The sequence below is a fragment of the Thermobia domestica genome, chromosome 13, assembly GCF_964235325.1.
Source record: "Thermobia domestica chromosome 13, izTheDome1.hap1.1, whole genome shotgun sequence".
Classification (NCBI taxonomy): domain Eukaryota; kingdom Metazoa; phylum Arthropoda; class Insecta; order Zygentoma; family Lepismatidae; genus Thermobia; species Thermobia domestica.
Window position 1 is genome coordinate 191147737 of NC_137466.1, and position 26657 is coordinate 191174393.

General features: G+C 37.1%; 1 protein-coding gene and 3 non-coding genes across 4 annotated transcripts in view; all 4 read right to left on the reverse strand.

Annotated features, from left to right (window-relative positions):
- The window catches only part of LOC145668882 (uncharacterized), a 182153-nt gene that overhangs the window by 32252 nt on the left and 123244 nt on the right, over window positions 1–26657 (reverse strand). The window contains exons 2-3 of the mRNA XM_081737142.1: window positions 15754–16298; window positions 207–343 (exon numbers count right to left, since the gene is read on the reverse strand). Of these exons, the coding sequence (XP_081593268.1) occupies window positions 207–343; window positions 15754–16127 (511 nt within the window). The 5' untranslated portion in view covers window positions 16128–16298. The remainder of the gene's footprint in view (window positions 1–206; window positions 344–15753; window positions 16299–26657) is intronic.
- On the reverse strand, window positions 4970–5041 carry TRNAW-CCA (transfer RNA tryptophan (anticodon CCA)). Its single transcript has one exon. It is a non-coding gene; the product is annotated as a tRNA-Trp (tRNA).
- Window positions 5900–5971, reverse strand: TRNAW-CCA (transfer RNA tryptophan (anticodon CCA)). The gene has a single exon. It is a non-coding gene; the product is annotated as a tRNA-Trp (tRNA).
- Window positions 6907–6978, reverse strand: TRNAW-CCA (transfer RNA tryptophan (anticodon CCA)). The gene has a single exon. It is a non-coding gene; the product is annotated as a tRNA-Trp (tRNA).

Sequence of the window (26657 nt, forward strand, 5' to 3'; positions counted from 1 at the left end):
GCCTGTGAATGGGTTTTCTCAGGCTTTTCCTGTTCCTCGCACTTCCACAATTTCGTTAATTATCAATCATAATCTACCTTATTTTCAGAGCATAATCATGAAACTTTAAACTTTTTTTTTTTTTTTTTTAAAAAAAAAAAAGAACTATGCTGGTGTCGTATCTGTAAAATCTCACAAACCATAATGTTGAGATAATGCTAACTTACCGATCTCAGTCCAGCCGTATACAGGCGACAAATTATAGATGGCACTCCAAAGCCAAGCAGCTGCAATCATCAATAGAATTCTTGGGGGTGTCATGGCTCTGCTGAAGGGTCTCGTGATGGATATGTATTTATGAATACTAGAAAAAGAGTACAATTAACTAATAATTATTATTTAAATACGTACATTAATCTATTACTTTGTTAATAGTATAAGTGGATATTGTGGATAAACCTTATTCGATTTCTATAGAATTAATTTGAAGTAACTTTAATAACTATGAGTAACCGTAACACATATGAATGGCATTCATAGGAAAATCGATGAATCAAGTAATTTCGTCATTTCCGGTCCTAACGAAGCTTTAAGCTTCGAAAAGTTACATTTCTGTTTTCAAACAAAATGTCTGCCAGGCATAGAAAGCATAGGTAAGTGTTTATTACTAATTTATTTTCACTCAAGTACGTTTCCTTTCCCTCTTTATATTTGGCCCAATGAATGAGTCAAGCCTGACATACTTTCGGCGCTATTTGTTGGGTTACAAAGAACTATATATGTTACATGGGAAACTTACAATAGATATGTTTTCTATTGACTTAAAATTCTGTAATTTTTGTCCAAATTTCCCATATAAGAAAATTTAAAGAAAAAGGAAATCAAGAGTAAGGAAACATAGCCTATTGCATGCACGGCCCTGTGCTCTAAATAATTTGCCGCCTCCTCGCACAAACTTATGTCTCAAACAAGGAAACAAGCCGTGATTTTATAAACATACCACCTAAAGAATAACATGGGGGCATTTAAAAAATAACGACATAGTTTTTGGAGTCGCTGAAATGAATAGTTTTAATCCCATTCACCTTCAACGTCATACTCCACTTCCCAGGAAGGGGGCGACGACAGATATTAGTGTTGAATCAATAGTTTTCGAGGTCGCTGAGTTTAACGGTATCAGTTTTAATGATGTTCAAATTCATCCTCACCCCTAGGGGTGGAGGTGAGAGAGGATGACTTTTTAAAGATAATCAGATAAGCTAGCTAGTTAGAAACTACTGTAATTAGAGCGAATTAAAGACATTAACATATTTTCTCGCGCTTGCACGGGACTCTGCGGGTTGCTAGTTTTAAATATTACTTTATTGTGAATCTTTAAAAAAATCCAAAATTTTGCCGCCCCCTAAATTCTGCCGCCCTGTACTTGAGCACAGAATAGCACTTACCTAAATACGGGCCTGATTACATGAAAATATGTATGAATAATACATCGGCTTATGCTTTCTTTACCTTAGCCGTATTATTTGAACGTTGCACTTTCATTGACATCAGAAATTACGAAATTACTTGATTCATCCAGGGCCGTTTTTAATATTTTTGCCGCCTCGGCCTCCAAAGAAATACGTAATGCCATCCTTATACAAGAAAATTTTGTACCTTCCCGTATATATTCGTATTCAATTATATACAAACAAAAACAACACAAAAATTGACAGAACTCTGATTTATGCTGGGAGCCAATAAGCAATAGCTTTAGCTTCTATCCCTGGCAGTAGCGTCTTAAGGAAAAAAGTCGATCGTGCTGTGAAACCAACATTGTTTTCTGTATAGATCTCCCTTAAATATCTCTCTCACGGACAGTTTCTTTCTTCCAGCTACCATATTTCAATGTCGATTTTCTTTAAATATGCCGCCCTGAGCCCAGACCTCTGTAGCTTATGCGTAAATAGATTGGCGTCTCAGGCACATAAAATTTGGGAGGGGGGAACAAAGAAAGTAATTTAAATGGTATTACCTAGCCCAACCTGTTTATTATCTTCGATTCCATTTGTTACATTTCTGTTTATCTTCACGGACCCCCCAAGGTATATCAAGAACTCTGTTATAATCGTTTCACAGTCTGAATATTATATAAATAAATAAAATGTAATAATTATTATTTATATGCTATTCTGTCGTTAGTAAATAAATTGAATTAGAATAAAATATTGAATATTTTGTACTTCAAAATATTGAGGAAACACTTCCCCCTCGTCCTCCCAGAGACGTCCTTGTGTAAATACGTGCTTGGACTCCCATTATTCATTAAAGATTTTATTTTTCGGAAATTCTACCAGAAATTACAATTTTCTCTGACTAAAAAGTTTATAGATCAACACAGAATTATAATACAATCATATGTAGCACATTTCTTTGGAATCAACTCGTAATAAATTATGGCGGAAGTACTAGCGGAAGTACGTCATCTTAACTCATCTATACTCTATCCAAATTCTCTCAACACTGTATTTATATATCGGTGTGCAGACGAAAGTAGTTACACATGCTGTGTCACTCCCAAGTTGCAAAGATCGGTGAAACTTGAATTATACACAAAACGTAGTGATATACAGAGTATAGTATGATACAGGAACCAACAGAAAGAAACACGAGATTACAAGAACAAAAATAATACTTTTATACAGAAATAATAACTTACACTGAAGTCACTGCAAGTCATGATGCCCTTACATTACAGAAGAAATGAAGTTGCCCTTAGAAGAGGTGTGATCACGGACAACGATGCATGCTGTGCAGAGTCCTCTCACGCTGCTCATAAGGTTCATAATGAGCTGTTGTCATATGGAGTTTCATTCCTCCATCGACGCCCTTGACCACTGTTGGACAGTCCTTGGTGCATCTGGACGTGTTACAAAACGTTTCTTCTAGTATTCCACACGTGCTCGATGGGATTCAAGTCGCGGAATCAGGCAGGTCAGTTCATTCACCAAATATTCTTTCGTTCCTAGAGCTCTTCCACCTGCATTGTTCCATGTGCTCGCGCATTATCATCCATGAGAATGAAGTCGGGGCCGATTGTACCTCTGAAAAGACGTACGTAGAGAAGAACAGTGGCATGGTAATGTTTACGGGTTAGTGTTCGGCATTCAACAATTTGGAGGCCGGTATGTAACACAAGAACAGCTCCAATGTGCGAGAGTCATCGGAACATGATGTAATATCCTGCGGCCAAAGCGACCACCCCCATGCAGGCCACTTGTCAATGTGAAGCGTGAGATCAGGCGCCTTGCAGTCTTATTAACCGTGTTTGCAATTGCGCCCACTGTTTGACGTCGGTATCTTCTTGCTTGTTGTAATGTAGCAGTCGTCCGCTGCAGTAGTTGATCGTGGTCTACCACAGACCGGTAGCCAGCCAAAAAATGTAGAGGGTACAAATCAGGGGGGAGGGCGATCCAACCATATTATAGTCCATCATCATATTATAGTTCATTTGCAAACCTACCGTGAAAATTTTAGGGGGGCAGTATACATTTAGGAGGGCGACCCTCTAGACCCCCCCCCTGGATACGGGCCTGGTCCACCACCATTTCTCTTTCGCACAGCCTCACCTGTAGTTCGAAACGCTCCTTATACTTGTGAAACAGATACTGTGGGCAATACTCATCACACTTTCACCTACTTCCCAGATGATTCTTCTCCGTGTGAAGTTATCCAAATGTTGCCTCCGGGCTATGTTGTTGTTAGTAACACTGTCACAATGCCCCTTAATAGCTCTCTGACTGAACCAGCACTGTATCGTCTCTTTCATTAAATTGTTTCTTGTTGGGGAAGCAGACCCATTCGGCGCTACGGTCAAGCTATGAGATGTCTTATTTCGTGTGTACGTGCAGACCTCTGGCAACATGCTACCATTTCCATCGACTACGCAGTACGTTACTTTATCTATCTCGTCCTTGCACACCAGTGTAATATAAAAAGAAATATAGCTATTCTCGTACAACGTATAGGTTTAGTATACAATCCAGGAGGGGTAAGTAGGAAGTAGACATTTTTGTTTGTTATAAGGAAACTCATTGATAATATAAAACGCACCAGATGAAACAGCGACAAGGGAGTGTCTCTATTTCCTGGTATTTTGAGTTTCTTTTTTCCATTTTTATCATTGAATTGAGTATTCTCATAGATGAGTTGAGTTGATTTTGAGTTTAACGTTCCTTTCAGCAGCGAGGCTATATGAGAGGGGACCTAGTGCTTAACGTGGAATCCGAACCACATAAGCTCCCGCCGCGAATCGTGCCCGGGTCTCCCACGCCAAAAGTGCGTTGCTAACCGTTTAGCCACGAAGGAGCTCTTCTTATAGATGAGTTTCATTTGTATGGACTGGAATATTTTTAAAAACTAGGGCCATTCCCAAATCTACAAAATTTCGCTTTTCTTCCAAAGTTGTGCAAATTCTCTCTCGACGAAAATCGGTAGAAGTGAAGTATTGGACCAGTTAATAATTCCATACCTGATGAATCGGTTTGAAGTACTGAATAAAATCGGCACAAAAAATGTTTGAAGAAGAAATAGCAAATATATATACACAGGGCTCATGCTTTATAGATCATTATTGCGAACAACAAATTCTTCATAGTTGAACAATAGTTTAAAAGAATAAATTATAGAATTTATGTAGAATGTCGAAATATTAGGTGTGAGCATTTATTACCTTACCCACCGTACGTATGTCTGTGCTCTTAATAAATTATTGTACTCACGGTAAAAACTGACGGATCGAAGTAGTCTAAAACGCTCCTAAAGAATCCTATGGATTCAAAATTTCTCTTACAGCAGATTTTTAAAAAATTCAAGCAATCTTGAATTTCATTCACTAAAAGCCAAATTATAGGTAAGTTTTCCTACCTTTTTAGCCTGACAAAATAAGTAAAAGTAATCGATATTCAACAAACGTAATCGACATATTACGACCCAGCCAGAAATAATAAATTGACCCCGACGTGATTTGAACACGCAACCTTCTGATCTGGAGTCAGACGCGCTACCGTTGCGCCACGAGGTCTCCTTATTACCAGGTCATTACCGATTTTCTAATAACCTGTCACTTATTAATCTGCAACAAAACGGTTATTAGTTTATTAGGAAGAAAAAGATATTGCTAAGCTATGACACATACATTAGAAGTTATTTCGTTTCATTATCTGTTATCGTCCCTGTTAATAGATATCAGAGAGCCATATTTCGAAAGTGGTAGTGGTTCTTGAGGGAAGTCGTAAAAAAAAATGTCTACAAAGAGATGAAAGGTTTCTGTACTAATGCTTGTATATATAGCTTCGTAAAGCTGTACAAAACTTTCTTCCCTCAGCTTATAGCGATAAAATTTATTTGCTTTAATCGATGGATCTTCCCTGGAGAAGCACTTTGCTCGAAGGAGAGGAATACTTTGTAAGTGAATATCTGAATGAGTGATAGTTCTAATAAACCTAATTCTCAATTTTATTCATTCAAAGTTACTCTCTAAGGTACTAAGTCGGTAGCATCATTTCAGATTTTGCTGAGGAAAGGGGGGAGGAGATAGGTTCTTTACCGACATTACGAGTTTCATGTTTTTTATTAGTATACGATTGATTAAAATATGTGTTTCAAACGTAAAAGAAATAATTGCCCTTGCTTCCCCAAATGACGCGACTGTACAAAGTATAGAATCACAGGGGAAAGCAGCTGGATACTCTATATCTGTTCTACTGAACTATAGGCCCAGCTAACTTTTATCTTGTAAACAACTAAGAACCTACGTTTGACTGGCACTATTTATTATTTAATACAAACAATATTTAACGTTGTCTATAATTTATATAAAACTTTTAGACAGTAAAATTTACGGCTAACGCAATAACTGAGAATTAAAAAGCTTATACGTTGACCTCGACGTGATTTGAACACGCAACCTTCTGATCTGGAGTCAGACGCGCTACCGTTGCGCCACGAGGTCCAGCCACTTATACTAATTGCTTCTTAAACACAAACAAACTATTTGCTGAGCAAAACAATATATTCACATAAAGAACTACATATGTGTTACAGTTTCGCCAACTAACACATATGTAGTTCTTTGTGTAAATATATTGTTTTGCTCAGCAAATATTTTGTTTGTGTTTAAGTATATACAAAGCAAAGCTTCTACTTATGGAAAATATTATAATTGCTTCTAACAATTGTTTTTGTTATCAATTTTATCTGAAGGTTATATAATCTGAAACGGAGATTGTTTGTAATTCATGGCACATTGTCTACATGCTCCCATTACAAGCAAGTTGATATAAAGTTATTTTATTCGTCCTCAAACAATGTATGTGATTGAGCATTATATTTACGAAGTATCTAGTGCCTTTCTATTTCAAGCGTGCCACCGCTGGCACTGCTGTTGTGTGTTTTCCCTTCGTACCCCCTTCAAAGAGGAAAAACAAGTTGCTGCAGCTGAGATCTTTTAGTTGTTGGACGTGGAAGCGCTGCCACAATGAATTATTTCACGGACTTGGCTGTGCACTGCCTTGTTGGCCATTCTAAGTAGCCTACGATCTTCACTCGTAGAGACCAAACAACTGAATGACAAACTGGCAACACAGCTGAGGCCATTCACTTCTTTCCCCTAAGCAAAGGGGGGGTCTCCGTAAGAGGGGACGGGGGTAAGCCGAAGAATGTTTCACATATTTTCCTAAGGCACACTTGAAATAGAAAGACACTAAATTATTTATACAGATAAACTTACAGGTAAACTTAAAAGCGACTTTAAGTTAAAGCCAAACAAAGTGCCTCAACATTATATGACACTGTCAGTTATTTAGTTGTAGGAGGGCAAACGAGAGAAATTCCTGTCGTGCCTCTTTAGCTTTTCCTTTAATAATTGAGAAAGGAAAAAAAGAATATTGACCTCGACGTGATTTGAACACGCAACCTTCTGATCTGGAGTCAGACGCGCTACCGTTGCGCCACGAGGCCTTCTTACATCTGTTATTTACTTCTAAAACCTTTGTTTTATCAGTTTTATCTGAAGATTATGTAACCTCAGACCGAGGTTGTTTCTCTCTATATATCATGTTGTTTATCATACATGCTTCCATTACAAGCAAGTTCATACAAAATTAGTTTGTTCTTCCTTAGTATGCATGTGATCCATACTGAGCGTTGTATTTACAGACAGGCACGTAGCCAATGGGTGGGTCCGGGGGGTCCGGACCCCCCTTCGGAACCAGAAATGTAAAAAAATAAAGAAGGATGAAACAAAAAGAAATGAGAAAAGAAGAATCGGCGTTAAAAATATAAAGCTACAGCAAGCGTTTGGTTACTCTTTTCTATGCGGATCTTTGTGTGGAGGAAACTAGGGGGGTCAAGTTGAAAATGGATATTATTGTAACGGAGCATTCCGAATTCCGTCTAGCTCCATAGCAATCCTGTGGACTACAAATTACGATTGGTAAACCGATTCGATCAGATAGACTCTCAGAAGAACTTAAGAAACTTGGAAGATTATATCTTTTTCAATACTCTTTGTTATTGTATATTCTTTTACTCGAGATTCTTCATAGTTCGTTATAAATACTTACTAACATATCCTCATTTTATTGTCCAGAAACGCCAATGTATGTTTCCAGTAAAATAGTTTGGATTGATCGAGCTCCTGGTGTGTAAACAGAGTGTTTCATGTCATGCCCCCGACCTCCATTACGAAATCCTGGCTAAACGAACCAAAAAATAGTTTAGAATGATCGACCCCTGGTGTGATAACTGCAATATTTTGTCACGGACTCCCCCTATTACGAAATCCTGACTACGTGCCTGTTACAGAGCATCTAACCTATTTATAGACATAAGGCTACAACTAAACTTGGTAAAAGTGATTTTAAGTTAAAGTCAAACCAAATGGCTTACATTATATAGTTCTGTCAGTGACTTATTTGAGAAAGAAAGATTACAGTGATCTCGACGTGATTTGAAGACGCAACCTTCTGATCTGCAATCAAACGCGCTACCGTTGCGCCACCAGGTCTACTCACTGCTGTTATTTGCTTCTAACAACTTTTGTATTATTATTTTATCTGAAGATTATGTAATCGGAGACCGAAGTTGTTTCTATTTTATATCATGTTGTCTGCGTGCTCTCATTACAAGCAAGTTCACACAAAATTAGATTATTCGCCCTCAAACAATGTATGTAATTCATACTGAGTATCATGGGCGTCTCTGGCATATTAAAATGGGGGGGGGGGCGACTAGAATGCTAGTAGACCCCAACTAAAGTTACGTCAAAATTATGAGTAAACTGGGATATAATTTACTAATGATAGTATACCGCTCTTTCTACCTTTAGCAACACTATTCATCATAATTTTCTTCCATCACTGGTAGACTACTTACCGAAAGAAAAAGAAAAATTAGTTTATATAGGTTTATATGGTTCTTGTAATTTCTTCACCTTGACATTCCTACCAGTGAATTCCTGCTCAGTGTTCTTAAACGCATTTGCAGCATACAGTTTTATAGTCCTCATATATTTCGATTGTTTAGCTAACAAAATCTTAATGAAAGAAGTCTTACGATGACACTTGATTTGATTTTCATTCTTCTTCTGTATTCTTAATAAACTCAAAAGGTATATTGTATATCTTTTTGTTCTTCATTTCGCTGTATGTTTTTGAATTTGTCCAATGAACCATCTTCGATTACTTCATTTTCCGTTTTAATGTCTAAAATGTGCAATTTATTCTTGCTGACATCTGGCTCTTCAATGTATTCTTTCCATCTTCCTCAAACTCAATTCGCTCATTAAACACTCAATTCTATCTTTAGTTTCTCTATTGTCATAGTAGTTGTCCCTTGCTGCCCTTCTACAGTATTCGCATAAAGTTTACTCTCATATATAATATTCAAATTTCTCTATCTTTTAAATTTCTTCTTGTCACCTTCGCTTCTATTGTATATTTCCCTGTCTCTGTAGATTTTCCTTTTTAATTCGCAGGTAAACTTTCCATGCATCCTTTCCTTCCCTTCTCCAGTCTCCCTTCATCATGGTAACCAATTGTTGCTGGTTAAGCAATGAAAAAATTGTGTGGCTGCAGCCGAGACTACTTTGACTAATCAAGAAGCGTAACTTAAAAAAAGAAAAAAAATCTTTCTTTGAAAGTGACACACGTCAGGCGGACATTCTAATCACATTAACCTAATGTTTAACAACAGACATAACTTTGATTTGTTCTGCCTATGTTTTTACTTCTTCCATATAGATCTAAATACTTTCAGCATTGATTCATTTATCTCGTACTCAAAATATTTGAAGGGGACGCGTCCCCCCTGTCCCCCGACCAGAAACGCCCGTGCTGAGCATTGTATTTGCAAAGTATCTAAATTATTTACAGAGATAAACCTACAGCTAAACTTACGAGTGATTTTAAGTTAAAGCGAAACTAACAAGCAAGTTCAAGTGCTTCACATTATATGGCACTTTCAGTGAGGGGGCACTTGTAGGGGGGGGGGACAAACGAGTGGAAATTCCCCTTCTTTAACTTTTCCTTCCCTATGCATCATACAGGGGAGAGAAGGAACAACATATGGCAAGTTAAATAAATCAAATTATTTTGACTTACAGTAAATATATGCCATGGATATAAGAACGAAATAAAATCTAGACCATCTCGGTACTCCAACAAAATTTCACTCACTTCCTTAGCTCTTAATTGCAAGTACAGAGTGCAGACATTTAAGCCTGCCTCTGTTTATTTATCGTGTAGACCTATGCATATTAACATAATAATATTTTCATTCTTTCAATATGACAACAACAGTGATTTCACGACATGCGTATTAATATTATGACAAAGGATTAGTAAATTATTACAACTTGTATGAGATCCTATTCTTCTTTACTTATTTCGTTGCTTCCGAGTTTTCAGAATTTTTTGAAAAAAAAAAAAAAATGTTTCCTTACTTGAAAAGCCGTAGACAAATAAATAGGCACATTGGGGTGTTATCCAAGGGCGTCGATTTCTCTGTAACTTTGGGGGAGAGGGCATTCAGAAATGGGTTTGGTTTCAGACAAGGGTCTAAGAAAGCATATATGAATATTTTCAGACAAACTGAATTCAAATTATGCCAAATAGTGTATACATATAATAATAATAAAATACATATATTAAAACACACATAACAATACAAATAACAATAACAAATACATATAAAATACATATTCATAAAAATACATGGGGTGGCCCACATGAGCTTTGGGGGCCCCAGGCCCCCCGCCCTCCAGGATCGGCGCCTTTGCTGTTATCCCTACACCCAATTAAACTTTAATCTATCTGGCTAAAATAGACCCAAATTCCAGACAATAAATATTGTAGATAAGAAGTTTTGGAAAGAACTTTGAGAAATAAACAGGATGTTTCTTAACAACATCGACAACATGTCGAACGTGATTCCTGACACCAAGATAAGAAATAAAAGTATAGATTGACCTGGGTGCAGAAATCCGTCATTTCTAAGCTATAAGCTGTCGAAAACATGAAAAAATGAACTTTAAAGGTCCATAGGTCCAATACTATGGTACCTACCGTAGTCGGATCAAGACTTCACTTAGGAACTAACATTGCTATCCAAAAACACAAGTTTTAGGATCCTTGTGGTATTTACAGAACAATTTTTATAGAGAAAGTTTGGCTACGAGCAACAGCTACCTTTATAAAAATTGTTGCGGAAGTTCCACTGGATTCTGAAACATGGATATTTGAATAGGACACATACTAATTTCTAAGTGAAGTCTTGACCCGACTACGGTAGGCCCCATAGTTTTGGAGCTATGTTCCTTTAAAGTTCAGTTTTCATGTTTTGGCAGTCTATAACTCCGAAATAACGAATTTTTGCACCCAGGTTGGTCTACTTTTTGTCTTATCTTAGTGTCAGGAATCACCTGCTAAACGTTGTCGGTGTTGTTCTGGAACACTCTGTATTTGGTGATTGAAGCGGAAGGTAGGCCTACTGCCGTACAGATATCAACTAAAGAGTCGGAAAAAGTTACCAAGATGTCTTTCAGTAGAATTATTAGTGAAGATGTGAAGAGCAAAATATAAATAAAAGTAATAAATTGGAGTGACAAAAAATAATTAGCGGATCTTGAGCAAAGTTATTGAGTTAATTTTAGTTTAGCGTCCCTTTCAGCAGCGAAACTACACGAGACGTGGACCTACTGAATATGAACCATATGAGCTCCCGTCGGGAATCGAATCCGGGTTTCCCACCCGAAAGGCGCGTACGCTAACCGCTTAGCCACGGAGGAGCTCCTTGAGCAAAGTGTTAAGAAAAACAGACTTACCAAATGATTAATGTAACTGGGTATCCCTACACACCAAACAGAAATTAAGAGTTCATTCTATCTAGTTTACTATCAAAGCATGTGCGCAAAAGCTTATCAATATTTTTTTTTTCTTTTTTTTTTTTTAAAGTTTCCAAGACGAATAAAAAGAAAATTAAACGGAGCTAACAAGTGTTCCAATTCTAAACCTATCAGTTTGCGTTTTTTCCTTTTGTTTTTTGTAACTTTATTTTACTGCTACACTTTATGTGGTAGTGTGCCTCATTTCTGTAGGGTTATTTGTCACGTTGAAATTGTTTCCCAGACATCTGTTTCCTGAACAAATGTTTAGTTCTGCACGTTCCGGAGAAACGCTTAAAAAAAGGAAATGAAAATCTTAGCGAAAGAAACAGGATGTTACATGTTTGTATAGGCAACAAATATAACATGTTCTCAAAGTACACTATGTTGCTATCATTTATAACGTACTAGAACATGGTTATTAATGCATCATGGAATGACCGACTTAATTCTGGTAAAGGTTCGCGAATGTATTTTGAGGATTTATAAATAAAGAAGTATGTTTGTCCTTTACTTAAAAGCGATAGAACGTCACGTTTTAAGTATTATTTTGATGGATACTGAGTTTCATCTGTTCATTGATGTTTCTATCCTATAGTGTGGTATAATACACGCATAATATATTAATAAAATATCAAACACATAATTGGCGTCAGACCTCGCAGCGCAAAGGTAGCGCGACTGACCCCATACCAGGAGGTCACATGTTCAAATCACGTAGAGTTACCACTCACATTGTGGAAAATTAACAAAAGAGATATTTAGACAACATGCTTGTGTGACGACAGTCATTACAGGTTGCATATACTGTATTAAGATTGGAAACCATGGGGAACATGATCCTGAATTACATCATGTGGTCTACTTGGTTCCCGTCAACATGAATACATATAAGAGTTTTACGTCCCACGATTATGCCGGTTAGGCTAAAGGAGACGGTGATGATGAGTAATGAATGAAATGGTGGAATAAAGAGTGGGAGAAAACGGGAGAACCCCGAGGAAATCCACGCACACGGTGCTTACCTAAAGCGAGAATTTAGCAGTGAAAATAGTTTCAGAAAATTTCTTCTGTCATGTTTCCGTTTGCACTTAAAACAAAAGGGAAGTTTTGCAAAATCGATAGTTTAAGTCAATTTCCTAAAAGTTGAAAGAAAAGTATTCACCGAAATCAGACACAGCATTTCCAGAGCATTTCCTCATTCACACCACAGATGCCTAAAGGCATTCCAAATCAAATCAAATGTACTGGTACAGGGTGCGGCACGTAAAACCGGCCCGTTGTAATATTCTGGTATATTGTGTTTTTGGCAACACTTAAATAATCTACCTTCACACCAAGAGATGGCGTGCCGAGGTCGGGTCGACTTACGTGACCTGCAGCAGTCACGTGCAGCCGCAGCCAGTGAAACTTGTCGAAACCAGTTGAGAAAAAGGCCTCGTTGTGTTAAGCCGGGTGAGTGTCAGTGTGTGATAATGCCGTATTCGATACCCGAGCGTGTTGCCATTGTTGAAGGGTTCATTCTCATTGGATCTTTTGTGAAAACAAAGAATTTGTTTCGGGAAAAACTTCCAGGACGTTCTGTGCCAGCAAAAAGCACCATTCAGGAATTGATTGAAAAATGGCGGCGTACAGGATCGGTTCAAAATGCTCCCAGGAACAGACGACCATCTGTCTGCACACCTGAATTAAAGATGCAGGTGGAGGAGATAATGACAAGAAGTCCTCGAAAGTCAACCAGGAGATTGAGTCAACAGGTTCATGCGAGTGAGAGAAGTTGCAGACGTGTTTTAAGGGGACTGAAGTTAAAACCGTACTGGATAAGTGTTGTGCAAGAACTGAAGGAGCCTGACCTGCAGAAGAGGGTGCATTTCTGTTCATGGCTGTTGAGCAATGTTGCCAGTGGTTTCTTGGATCCACTAATGCTCATCATGAGTGACGAAGCGTGGTTCCACCTGTCTGGGTACGTAAATTCCCAAAACAACCGGTATTGGTCGACAGAAAATCCACACGCAATCCACCAGGTACCCTTGCATAATGAGAAGATTGGTGTTTGGTGTGCCATTTCCGCCACACGCGTTATTGGGCCCATATTCTTTGAGACGACAGTGAACAGTGACGTGTATATGGGAATCCTGGAGGAGTTTTATATACACTTGACCGAAGAGGAGCGTCAGTTATGTTACTTTCAGCAGGACGGTGCAACATGCCACACATCAGCTGCATCATTGTCCCTTGTGCATGAGATGTTTACACCAGAGAGGACAATCAGCAAAGGCTTGTGGCCTCCTCGGTCACCAGACTTGTCCACGTATGACTTTTACTTATGGGGACTGTTAAAGGGAAGAGTATACGAAACAAATCCACACACAATTGAAGAACTCAAGACCAGGATCCAGGATGTCACCAATAGCATTACAACACAAGAACTGACAAGGGTATATATGAATCTCCTCAATCGTGCTCACATGTGTGTTGAAGTGGGCGGAGGGCACTTTCAGCACCTGCTGTGAAGGCTGCTGTGAAGGTGAGTAGTCATATTCAATACATTACATTTCATTTATGTGTTGTAGTTAATCATATTCAATACATTACATTTTATTTTATGTGTTCACTTTTACGTGCCGCACCCTGTAGTTATTGGTACCCCCAGGAGCGTCATTTCAGATTTTGCTTAAGGGCAACACCCCTTGATATAAGTAAAATTTCGCGTTTTTCACTGATTTACTCCAATTTTATTAATAAAATCTATATAAATCTCCAATTCAGGGGAGGGGCAATTGCCCCTCCCTGCCCCCTCTAAATGACGCTCCTGTGCACCCCCTCAGAAAATCCTGGATCCGACACTGGTTATACACTTAAGGTTAAAGAAGACGGATGATTAATAAAAGTGAATGATTGTGAAATTAATATTTTTGTGCGTGTTCTGTCACTAATGCTCTCTGACGTTACAGTTTGCTGCTTTCCTTCTTTACGAATCACACAAAGAGGAGAAGGAGCACACAGGAAATTTGACGTTAAGAAAGTGCAGCGGTGACATGTAAAAAGAACATCGATAGCATAGCCGATGGTTTTGTAGGCATACTACTCATGAAACCATGGTTACACGTACACTACCAAACACTTCACTTATTCCCCTTTCCTTTCTCATTCCCCGCCCCTCCTTTGCTGTTGTGTCTGTGCTATTTCTCTGTTTGTAAAAGCGTTCTCCTATTGTCATCAGTCAGTTGATAATGACTGCTATACGATAGTAAAGATACGAATGACTCTAATGTCAAAATGAAAATAATTGCAAAGGACGCAGAAGCGGATATAGAGTGGAAGCTCTTTAAGTTTGTGGTAAGTTACTTGCTTCGAATAACAGATTATTATTATTATTATTATTATTATTATTATTATTATTATTATTATTATTATTATTATTATTATTATTATTATTATTATTATTATTTGATGAGTCGTTTCGGTACGTAGTACCGCTATCTTTTCTTAAAATTAAAAATATATATATTCTTAATTTGATTTTTCCCCTGCAAAAACCAATAACAAGAATACCATATACGAGTTCAACCGAATTCATTCGAACTGGATCAAACTTGGCATTATGGTAGATTACAAGTTTGTGAAGTACTATGGTGTAAATTGTTGGTTCGTAAATTGTACATAAAATTTAAAAAAAAAAATCAAAATGAAGAACTATTAATAAGTTTACTAAATCGCGTTCATTACTAGAGTGACCCCGAATCAAAACAAACTCAAATGGTTGATTGGTATTTGTTTGGTAACAGCAACCGAAATGCAACATAGAAGAGATTCATACACAGAAAATAGATCAAATTGTAGAATCATTAATAAATAACTAAATACACTTTATATTCACTCCTAATATCAAGATTCAAACATAGAAATGTTTTTAAAAAGTTTTATCTCCTTATATCATTAGGAGGAGGTATAAAATAAAAGAAATGTAAAGTTGTGTGTTACGCCATTGTGACGTTTCGCCACTAATCGCTGGTCCTTCACTTCAGTTCGATGTGGAATGGCGGAGGGATATAAGTGCACTTTGTTTACATTAGGATTACTCTAACAGTGAACAAGGTTTAGTTATATTGTTTATTGTCTACATTCTGTAAATACCTGCAATAACATGATTCGTATTAACAATATCGCAAAAGAAATAAGAAATCAGGTTTGTCGGAGGACATGTTCAGAGTGTGAAGTTGCTGTAATAATGTAATATAGTGAGTGCCGTAATAACGTATTCACAGTGAATTCCACAATCTTTTTCTCCAGAAAACAACACTGATTATCATTACTATTACTATTATTATAGCTATTATTAACGAACTTACCTTATAAGCATTAGTGTAAAGATAGATGTATGCAACGCTAATCCATTGGTAAACCCGTTAAATTTACACATATGATCACCAAAGATCCACGTTCCTTTTAATAGCGTAGTCATGGAGAACGGCATGTCCAGCACGCCAGCTAATATATCCGCGACAGCCAAATTGGCTAGAAACATATTAGTTCTAGTTCTCATGCCTCGATGACGTACAATGGTTGTAATAACCATCAGGTTTCCAAGTATACTAAACGTCATTATGATAGCGATAATGACTGTCATGGGTATTACGAAGGTCCATCCATAAAAGAGGTAGCAGTTGTCAGAACTCGAAGAGGTTACGTTGATTGTGAAATTTTGTTCTTTCACGTAGGCCATTTTGTAAAGCTTGCTGCGATGCTAACGACAAGTGTGAAGGGACATTTGTTCTTTATTTTATGTCCAACCATTGGTATTCAATGATAATACACAGATATTCAAACTGGAAAACTTCTTGCAGGATAATTGTACACCACATTTGGAGGGCATGGTTGTTCTTCATTGCATTACCTGTAATGAGAAAACACAAATTATGTTAGAATCCTCCAGTAATAACAATGTTTATTTCGGTGCAACAAAAGTTCTAAACAGTACAACACTTTGTTTTATATATGCAGGGTAGTATGCAAATGTTCAATTTTCAGCAAGTGATTTCTGTAACAACAATAAGTCTATATTAATATTGCACACAATAATTCGCCATTTTGGAGAAATACAGGGTGAACCACAAGACAAGGCACACATTGCAGAGTATACAAGTACAGATAGATAGGCTACCAGTGAACTTGAAAGATATACCCTTGGAACAGTTAAAACAGCCACTAGCGCACAGTAGAAGTTTATTTCTGTCATGTGTCCTGCATAATTGGGCGTCCTGCCATCTTGTAAGCATATTCTCGAATACTGTGTATATCTCCGTAATGATGTGGTATCATTAATACAGGGTGTTTGAAAAAGAACTCCCTAGTTTTAAGTATAAATTTAATTGGGAAATGTATGAAAACTTACATCAATGAGTACATATCATGAAAGAGAATTCCTTCAAGTTTTGTTTAATATTGGTAGACTTCAACGTGGGATCCATTTGTGGCCCTGCACACGTCGAGACGATATTCCACTTCTCGCCACGTATTCACCAACATTTCAGGTGTAAATGTTCCAACCGCCGCGACGATTCTTTCCCGTAAATGATTGATGTCTCTGATCTTTTCACTGTACACAACATTTTTTATGCGGCCTCAAAAGAAAAAGTCCAGTGGGGTTCAGTCTGGGCTTCGTGGTGGCCAAGGAATTGGGGCAGCCCTGCCTATCCGCCTTCCTGGAAATCGAGTGTACAGAGGGAAAAAAAAACCGCTGGTGCCATCTCAAGGTCAAGCAGACCTGCCAACTGCAGGGGAGCCAAACTTGGAGAGTTGATGAATCAAACACCACAAACTAGAATAGTGTATGCCACTTTGTACAGATTCTAGGACACATTAAAACTAGGAAGTTCTTTTTCAAACACACTGTACAGTATATTGATATAGACTTTTTATTGCCTGTCTTTAGACGAATTAGCTGCTGAAATTTGCAGATACCATTGTGTAACATCATATAGGCCATAAGGTAAAAATATCAAATGGTTTTTCTCTTTCTTTTCTTTCAATGTTGATTTAATATGCGGTGTTTTCTTTCAATATTAAGATTTACTTCTGTTGATTGGGATTTAAATCGACCAAGGACGATGGAACAAAGTCAGACCGAACTACGAAGTTCACACAATCATATTGAATATAATTGTTATCCACGTTATCTTCCGTAAAAATAGTAATAAAGAAAAATAAGAAGGATTGATGAAATGATTAAAAAATGGAAGAATCTCCGAACATGATGTCTACACAAGCTCAGATGATCTGGCTTCTAACCTGTGATTCATCCCAGGGGCGGATCCAGGCGGTGGGTTGTAATACTGCTACTTAGAGCTACTTTTAAGAGCTCCAAACTCTGGGATGGGTTATATATATATATATATATATATATATATATATATATATATATATATATATATATATATATATAAAATACGAAAGATTCCTCTTCTGGGGGGCATCACCCCGAGCGCCCCCCTGGATCCGCCCATGATTCATCCACACGAGAGGTAAATGCTTTGATACTGTGGCACCATTCTACCTCGCATACAATTTTATTGAGCAAGAGAAAGAGGTCGAGAGAGATAAAAAGCTGTTGCCAATTTATTAACATGAATTTTTGTTTGTGTTGTCGCGCTTAAATACATAAAGCGTGACATAATCTCAGCAGTAGAGAAGATAAAATCGCAATGGTGGTAATGGTAGTAGTAGTAGTAGTAGTAGTAGTATTTATTGCATCCATTCGTCATGCTTATATCATATGAGACACACCTAAATCTATAAAATATCAAGATTGTATTGTTTTGTATTTAAATGGACAAGTACACATATCTTTTATGGCAATCATGAATAATCTTATTCTGATTACTTTTATTTATTGCTATTTATTAGAACTTTTTTCTCTTTTCACAATCTTTTATCTTTCGTTATATTTTTTGAGCTTTTTATTTGTTTTTATTTCTTTTTAATGTTTATTTATGCTTTTTCTTTTTCAATTGTTTTGTTTATCAGTCTTTTCTTGCGCAAGAAAAACAGGTTATTTTCTTTTTATCATGATGGCCGGGGGAGAGGGACAAATAACTTTGATGGTAGTGTTACTATTAAGCCAAAAATACACCCATAATTTCTTTATCTTTCAATACTCCAAATGGTACTGGTGAGCTCCATCTACTTACTTTATATTTTTATAACTAAATTAAGTAGAAATGCTTTTTATTAATTTTGTATTTATTTATTTATTATTTTGGTATTTATATTAACCATGGTTCTTAATTATTGATTTATAAGGATATTCATATCCTGTAAAACAGTTTACAATATTTTTTTCATCGAAATTTTGACATTTCGCTGACTAATTAAAAACCTATTTATTCTAGTTAAAGGAGCATATAATAGAAAATCACTATTATCATTGTTACGATAATCAATAAACACATTACATCTCCTATTTCACCTACACTCAATATACATTTCTTTATTTAATCTCTTGAGAAAATGAAATCTTATCTTTTCTCTTATTTTGTTGCAATTGAAACTTTTTCCCCGACAAAATTGCAAGTTCTAAAGTCTCCATAAGTATAAACAGAATAGTACCATACAAGAATGAAGTATTGGCACTCAGTCTTAAAAGTGTAACAGCTTTTTCAGGCCAGTCACCGTGAATGAGGTTTTCCTGGGTTTTCCTCATTCACACCAGGCAAATGCCGGGGTGGTACCTAACTTATAGGCCCCAGGCCGTTTCCTTCCTTCCCCCATCCTTTCTTCCTTCCCTTTCCCCGGATTGTGTGCTCGCCGAGGGACGTCATCCCTCAAATCGTGAAGGGCTAAATGGCCTTAGATGTCGAAAGCCCAGAAATCCAAATCCTAAATCCCTAAGAATGAAGTATTGAAGAAAGCATTAATATAATATTATTAAGAGCACGATGCTTCCTCAAATTTGTGGATGAACTTCTGGTTGTTGATAAATATTTCCCGCTGGGGCACATCAGACACTTTACTTTTCAATTCTGTCCACCATCACCCTCAGCTTTTAAGAAAAAAGTATTTTTCCAAATGTTCGAACGGTAAAATATTTTTGTTTTCTGTCTTCATAGAAACAACACCAACCAAAGTAAACTGGATTACCATTGTACTCGCAGTTCACTCACTGAATGTATTGATTTGGAGCTGTCAAAATCTAGGACAAATTCTTCCAGGTGCTTGCATCAGGTGATTTCCCTGAGGCTGTACTCATCTTCCAAAAAACACCAAGTAACACTAAAATCTTATTTGTTCTTCTGTGTGTCGGTAGCTGACTGACGTTCACTGACATAGTTCATGCTCCATTGCTCCATTCTGAGAAATTTACTTACAGGAAATAAACATTTGTTCCCGAAGAAAAATATACATATATTGGAGTTACTCACCCGAAATGTAACGCAAACTAGGTACGTTACTTAAAATTTTGTAACGCGTTACCGTTACAGTTACTTTGAAAAGAATGTAACGCGTTAACAGAAAACGTTATTTTAAAAGTAACGCATTACAAGTAACGTGTTACTTCCGTTACGTTGCTTCCCAAGACTGCCCAATGCTATGTTCATCACAAGAATTTAAGATTAAAAACAAGTTTAAAGATGAAAAAACTGAATTAAATAATACAAGAAATCCTTTTAAAAACATAAAAGTTATATCTACCTAGACAGGAGTTAACCATCTCTTAATTAAATTACGAGTTGCTCCTCAACTACATTACGATGCTCGGCCAACACCGAAAATTTTGTCCTCTCCTCTGCAAATCGAATGAAGGACCACCACACGTGTGTATGATGCATGCACTACTCATTACGATCAAAACAAACAAACGAACAAAAAAAAAAAAAAAAAAAATCATAACAAACATACTTCTGAAACATGTGTCAGAGAAACTACGGTGGTAAATCCCCTCGGAAACCCAAGGCGTTATCACTCGTAATACGTAGGAGTAAACTGCCACATTCCCGATAAACATTTCTTTAAAAAGTACTTCATTAAGTTTGGAAAATCCTATACTCTGTATCTGAAGATTGTTCGCTTCCTCTCTCTCACTCCGCTGAAAAAACTGTCACCGTTGCGTCGTTTCCCGGAAGGCGTGGTCATGTGGTTTATTGATGTTATACTTTGTTTATTTTTCAAATGCGGTTTGTCTTTTACGTAAAACACACTTCTCTGCTGATAAGCTCCATACGGATTTGACACCAGTTCGCAAGTATTCATGAATTCTCAAACGTCCCGTCGCTACAAATTATCTCCAACAATAAAAAGAAAGGGGGGAAAAAAAATTCAAGGCAGTAGTACAAACTGTTGATTCAATTACACCCAGATCCAGATGACTGAATCGCCCTTATTTTAATTCAGATAAGAAACCACCATCTGTAACACAACTAACGAATGGACCGAGGGCACACCTCAGAAACCACAAGCTCTGCACATGTTCAGAAAACAGGTTGGGGGGCTCAGCTAGTCAGGATGCAGTGTATTGTTGAACAGGGTCGTGTGAAAGTCCATTAATCAGAACACTCAATTATGAGTGATTTTCCATTATGAAGGAAACCCGGGTTCCATTCCTGGTAGGAGCTCATGTGGTTCATTAAGCTGTAGATTCATGTATAGCTTCGCTGTTGACAGGAATCTAAACTCTAAACAAACGAGAGAGAGAGAGAGAAACTTCATGAATTCCCAAACCAATTAGGTATTGGAATCCATATAAGTAAAGAACATTACTAACATAGAGCAATTTGACTCCAGCAATATAAGATGCTTTTAAGTTGATTTCACTTAAAATTTCACATGGATTTCGGTACTTGTTTCGTTTGGTCGCAAACACTCTTTTTGTTTAAAAGTGGCACTTCTTCATGTTTGAAAAAAAAAAAAAATGTGAAAAGAGTTCACTTCTCAATTTATCCTTTCATTCCACAGTTTTCCATGTAGGTATAGCTTGAACCACTGGAAAAAGAAACTAGCCAGAATATTTCTGCTTGCTCCATTAGATAATTAGGTAAATGATTTAGAACATACCTTTTGACATAACCCTTACATAACAAATGAATACTATAATAACTTTTGCAATTATTTATCCTTAAAGTAGAAGGCTCTAAAATATTGAGTTCACATTCCCCAATCAGCACCGAGGTTATATAAAACGTTGACCTACAGCTTAAAGTGGGATTCGAGCCACGTGAGCTCGTGATCGTAATAGAAGCCAGAACTCCCGCGCCAAAAGTGAGTACGGTAACCATATAGGCACGAGGAAGCTGTACAGAATATATCATGTGGAGTATTGTATTTCATGGATCAGAAGCATGGACATTATGCACAAGTGCCGGAGTTAGACTGGGCGCTTTCGAAATCTTGGTGTAGAGAAGATTGGATAAAATTAAGTGGATTCGAAATTAAAAGAATTGAGAAAATTAGGAATAAGAAGGAAGAAAGAATAATTTTAGGTGTAGCTAAAAGGTTTGATTGATTGATTGATTTTGAGTTTTACGTCCCGTTCAGCAGCGAGGCTATATGAGACGTGGACCTACTGATTAACGTGGAATCCGAACCACATGAGCTCCCGCCGGGAATCGAACCCGGGTCTCCCGCGCCAAAGACGCGTAGCTAAAAGGAAAAGAAAGAAAAATGAGTAGGAAATGGGCTGAGAAAGAACTGAATCACAAATATTAGAAGGTACTGTACATTGTAAGATAAAAGGTAGGGGCAAAAGATGCTACAGTTAAAGAATGGTATTAAAACCAATAAATAAATAAATAAATAAAATAAACAACGCTGTTTACGATCATATGAGAGGAACAGGACATGAAGCAGCCTGGGAAGATGTAAGACTGGAAAGGGAAAGAAATCATATAAGAAAGTGGAAAGAGGTACAGTGGGTAATAAAAGAGAGATATAAATGAATTAGACTAGTGGACTTACTATTCATGACTAGCAAACCCGCACGTTCTGCACAAGCGCAGAACACTATTTTTGTCTGAATGATTGGATATGATACAAAATTAAAAATACTTATGGCTAGCAAAGTAGTTTTAATAACGCATTAATTATATCTTTAATTAAGAATTTCTCGATAATTACTCGAATTTAAGACGTCCTCGATTCTAAGACGCACCCTGATTTCGCTGGGTTAAATTAAAGAAAAAGTAATATGTTCTGTTTTTACTATTACTAAAGCGCTCTTTGATATTAATCATTTTAGGTTATTTTTATATATCACTCTCCCCTCCCCATGTTACAGGGCACGGCATGATAAATATTATCCCAGGCCCGAATATCATGTAGGCTATGTTGAAAATTTGATCGAGATCGCTTGGGTGCTTCAAGAGCTAAGTTCTATTTATTTTTATATTTTAATCTCCCCTCCCCTTCCCTTAGGTTCTACCGTCAAAGTGAAAATTAAAAAAAAAAAAAAAAAACACTCTCCAGGCTCGAACGTCATCTATGATGAAAATTTGATCGAGATCGGTCAAGTGGCTCAAGAATTATTAAGTTTTATTTATTTTTATATACCTCTCCCCTCCTATCCTCCTACGCTAAGTTCTACCGTCAACAGGATATGATAAAAACCACCCCAGTCTGAATCTCATCTACGTTGCTAATTTGATTAAGATCGGTTCGACGTTTTAAGCGTGATGAAGTCACAAAGACAGTCACTTTTATTTATTTATTTAATTTTTTTTTTTTTTTTTACAAATATGTCCTCTTTCTCCTCTCCTACATTGTACCGTCAAAGTAAAATGATGAAAACATCCCAGGTCTGAACCTTATCTAGGTTGAAAGTTTGTTCGAGATCGGTCGGATGGTTCAAGAGTTATTAAGTTTTATTCATTTTCATACATTTACTCTCCTCCCCTTCCCTCGCCTAAGTTCTACCATCAAAATGAAATAATAAAAACCTTCCCAGGCTCAAACTTCATCTATGTTGAAAATGTGACTGGGATCAATCATGTGGTTCAAGAATTATTAACTCACGAACATGGTCATTTTTATTTTTATATTGATTGATTTTTGTATATCTCCCCCCTCCTCCCTACGTTATTCCGTCAAAGTGAAATGGTAAAATCCATCCCAGGCACGAACGTCATCTGTATGGAAAATTTCATCGAGATTGGTCGGTTGTTTCAAGAATTATTGTTTTATTTATTTCTTTATAATTCCCCCTCCTCCTCCTCCCCTAAGTTATATCGTCAAAGTGAATAGCTAAAAAACACTCTCAGGCCAGAATTGTATCTACGTCAAAAATTTGATCGAGATCGGTCGGGTGGTTCAAGAGATTAAGAGTCACAAACATGGTCACTTTCAATTTGGATCTGAAATTTTTTGTTCACAGACGTCGATATTAATATATAGAGTTGTGGGACAACGTATTAGATCCAGGGGCGTCATTTAGAGAGGGCAGGAGGGGGCAATTGCCCCCCCCAAGAGTTTGAGAAATACATATACTTTAATCGATTGTCTACTAATATACTAGTACAAGACCGGAAAGTCTTATGTCTGTGGTGTTTTTGTCCCCCTCAAACAAAATTTGAAATGACGCTCCTGATTCGATCAGATAGTAAATAAAGAGAAAAATTCCTAACATATTGTATGGCGTACGATATAAGGATAAGACAACGCAAGATGTGTGTGTCTAATCAAAAGTTGAAATGTTAAAAAAAAAAAAAAAAAAAAAAAAGTTTGAACCTACTTAAATGTTGAGATTTGGAAATTGGGAACATAAAAATTCAGATCTGTCTCTACAAGAAGTGATTTCATCTTATATTGTAAAATATATAAATTGCAATCTTAAATTGTATGAACATTTATAATGTGTCTGAAGAAGGCAGGAACAGTATCGCTCGTTATTAATATAAACGTTTGCTCTGATCAAATTTTACTTTTATTTAAGAAATTGCGTTAAGACAAACAGGTTATTTGGGTACCATGGTTCCTCACATTGACCCGGAAGCACTTAAACCCAGTGGCGCCCGAAGAAATTTTCTAGGGAACCCATCTCCAGGGTTGCTATATTACGTCTAGTATTTTCTGTTTTTAATATGCGTGGTTTACTATAAACGTATACATTTTCGTGAGCCAGGAGGCCCGGGACCCACCCTGCCCCCCTTCGGACGCCCATGCTTAAACCCGTTATCCGGATAGACCCCTTGATCCAGACCCGGAGACAACAAAATATTGTCATATGCGAATCTCTCATCTTTTCTCACTAAACATAAAACTTTGTTTCTCTTGTTTTATAGATGTGTAAGTATGTCAAAATATACTAAAAATTATTGCAACGTCTATCAAAGTATAAGTGCATAAGAATCACAAAAGGAAAGCTACATGTTTTTTTGTTGTGAAGGATTCAAAGTTCAATGAAAAAAAAAAACTAAAATTTGTGTAGAATATGAGATTTGTTGTGACCAAATGGTGTTCTGTTAAATCCTTTTGCATAGTCGTGTTCAAAAGTACTGTATTATTATTATTGTTATTATTATTATTATTATTATTATTATTATTATTATTATTATTATTATTATTATTATTATTATTAGTAGTAGTAGTAGTAGTAGTAGTAGTAGTAGTAGTATGGGAAAACAAATAAACATGAAATTATATCTTTAAAATATAAGTTATGGTTCTTTGATTAAGAAATTTTGTATCGGAAATCTAGTACATGTGGATATTCGAGTTCAAATAACGGAGATTACTAATCCACTATAAAATATGAGGAATTGATCTAGAGTTGCTTTCATATCAGCTACTTCAGAACCACTGGATTTGTCGGAGTCAGTGTGAATCATCGAGTCTGATAATTAAAAAAAAAAAAAAAAAAAAAAAAAAACTCGTGTCATCACTGGAGGATAAAAATTCCTGATTTTGAGGCAACTAACCCGCCAGTGATGACAGAACTCCTGTGATGATGATGGCAATAATAATGATTCATACAATGTTCAAAGGCGTTGTAAAGAATGTGTAATTTTAACAATAAACTGTAAGTAACAAAATTGAACAATGTATATGTGTTTGTTTTACGAAAGAATGGTTAGGGAAGACAAAAATAGCGCAGCTGTCTTAGAAATGTTTGTGGAAAAGTTTCTTTACACTGGAGTATCGACTCAACAGTCAGTCGACAAGTTACAAGTAAGTAAACGATTTAAGCTTAGGGCAGGGTTCATGACCTGCAAAGATATGGAATGGAAAGTCTCCATCACCATTAGCAGAGCAAAAATGGCTAAAACCATAATACTTGGATCAGCTGGTAAAATTATTCAGTTGATTTAAAGAAATGGCATTTCTGTTGTGAGTGTGACCACGTTTATTCCCCGTGAAACCATTAGTTCTTTGTTAGTTTGTATATATAAATGTAAAATAAACTGGGAGACACGGTGAATCAGTGGTAGAGCGTTTACTTCTGGTGCATGGGGTCCCTGGTTCGACCTTCGGTGTAGTAAGTTTGTGGCGGACAAAATCGTGTTTGTGGGTTTTCTTAGGGTACTTCTGTTTCCTCCCACTTTTTCATTCGACCAGCTTTTCCATCATTATTCAATTGTCTCCCTTAGCCTACAGGGTATAATCGTGGGACGTTAAACTGAAAGATTTTATTTCATTTTTAAGTCACTCCCTCAAAAAATGGCCTCGGTCCCCTTTCCTAGTTTTAGAGTTCTGGCTACGGGCAGACCCGCAACCAGAAGGGGGCTATGGGGAGCATGGCTCCCTAAACTCTTCGTCGCCCCTCCAGACCTCAATACAAAATGATATTATTAATACAAAAACACATTTAGATATTTGTAAGAGAATTTTTTAATGACTTTGCCCCCTCTAACATGTTCTTCCCCCCAAATCTCTGTCCTGGCTACGGGTCTTTGTCTGACGTTTCTGCTCTTAGGCTAAAGGAGGCGGATGGTTAATGACAGTGAGTGATAATGGAATAATTAGTGATATGAGGATGGACACTAACAAAAACCTGGAGCGGTCCCGGGTTCGATTCCCGGTGATCGGTCGAAAAAGTGTAAATCGCTTCTTCAGGCCAGCCACCCTGAATGAGGTTTTCTTGGGTTTTCCTCGTTCACACCAGGCAAATGCCGGAGTGCCCCTAACTTCTACGTCCCAGGCCACTTCCTTCCTCCTCTTTCCTCGGATACTGGGGCCGCGGTGGCTCAGTGATAAAGCGTTCACCTCTGGTGCTTGGGGTCCGGGTTCGATCCCAGCCCCCGCCAAGTGAAATTTGTGGTGGACAAACACC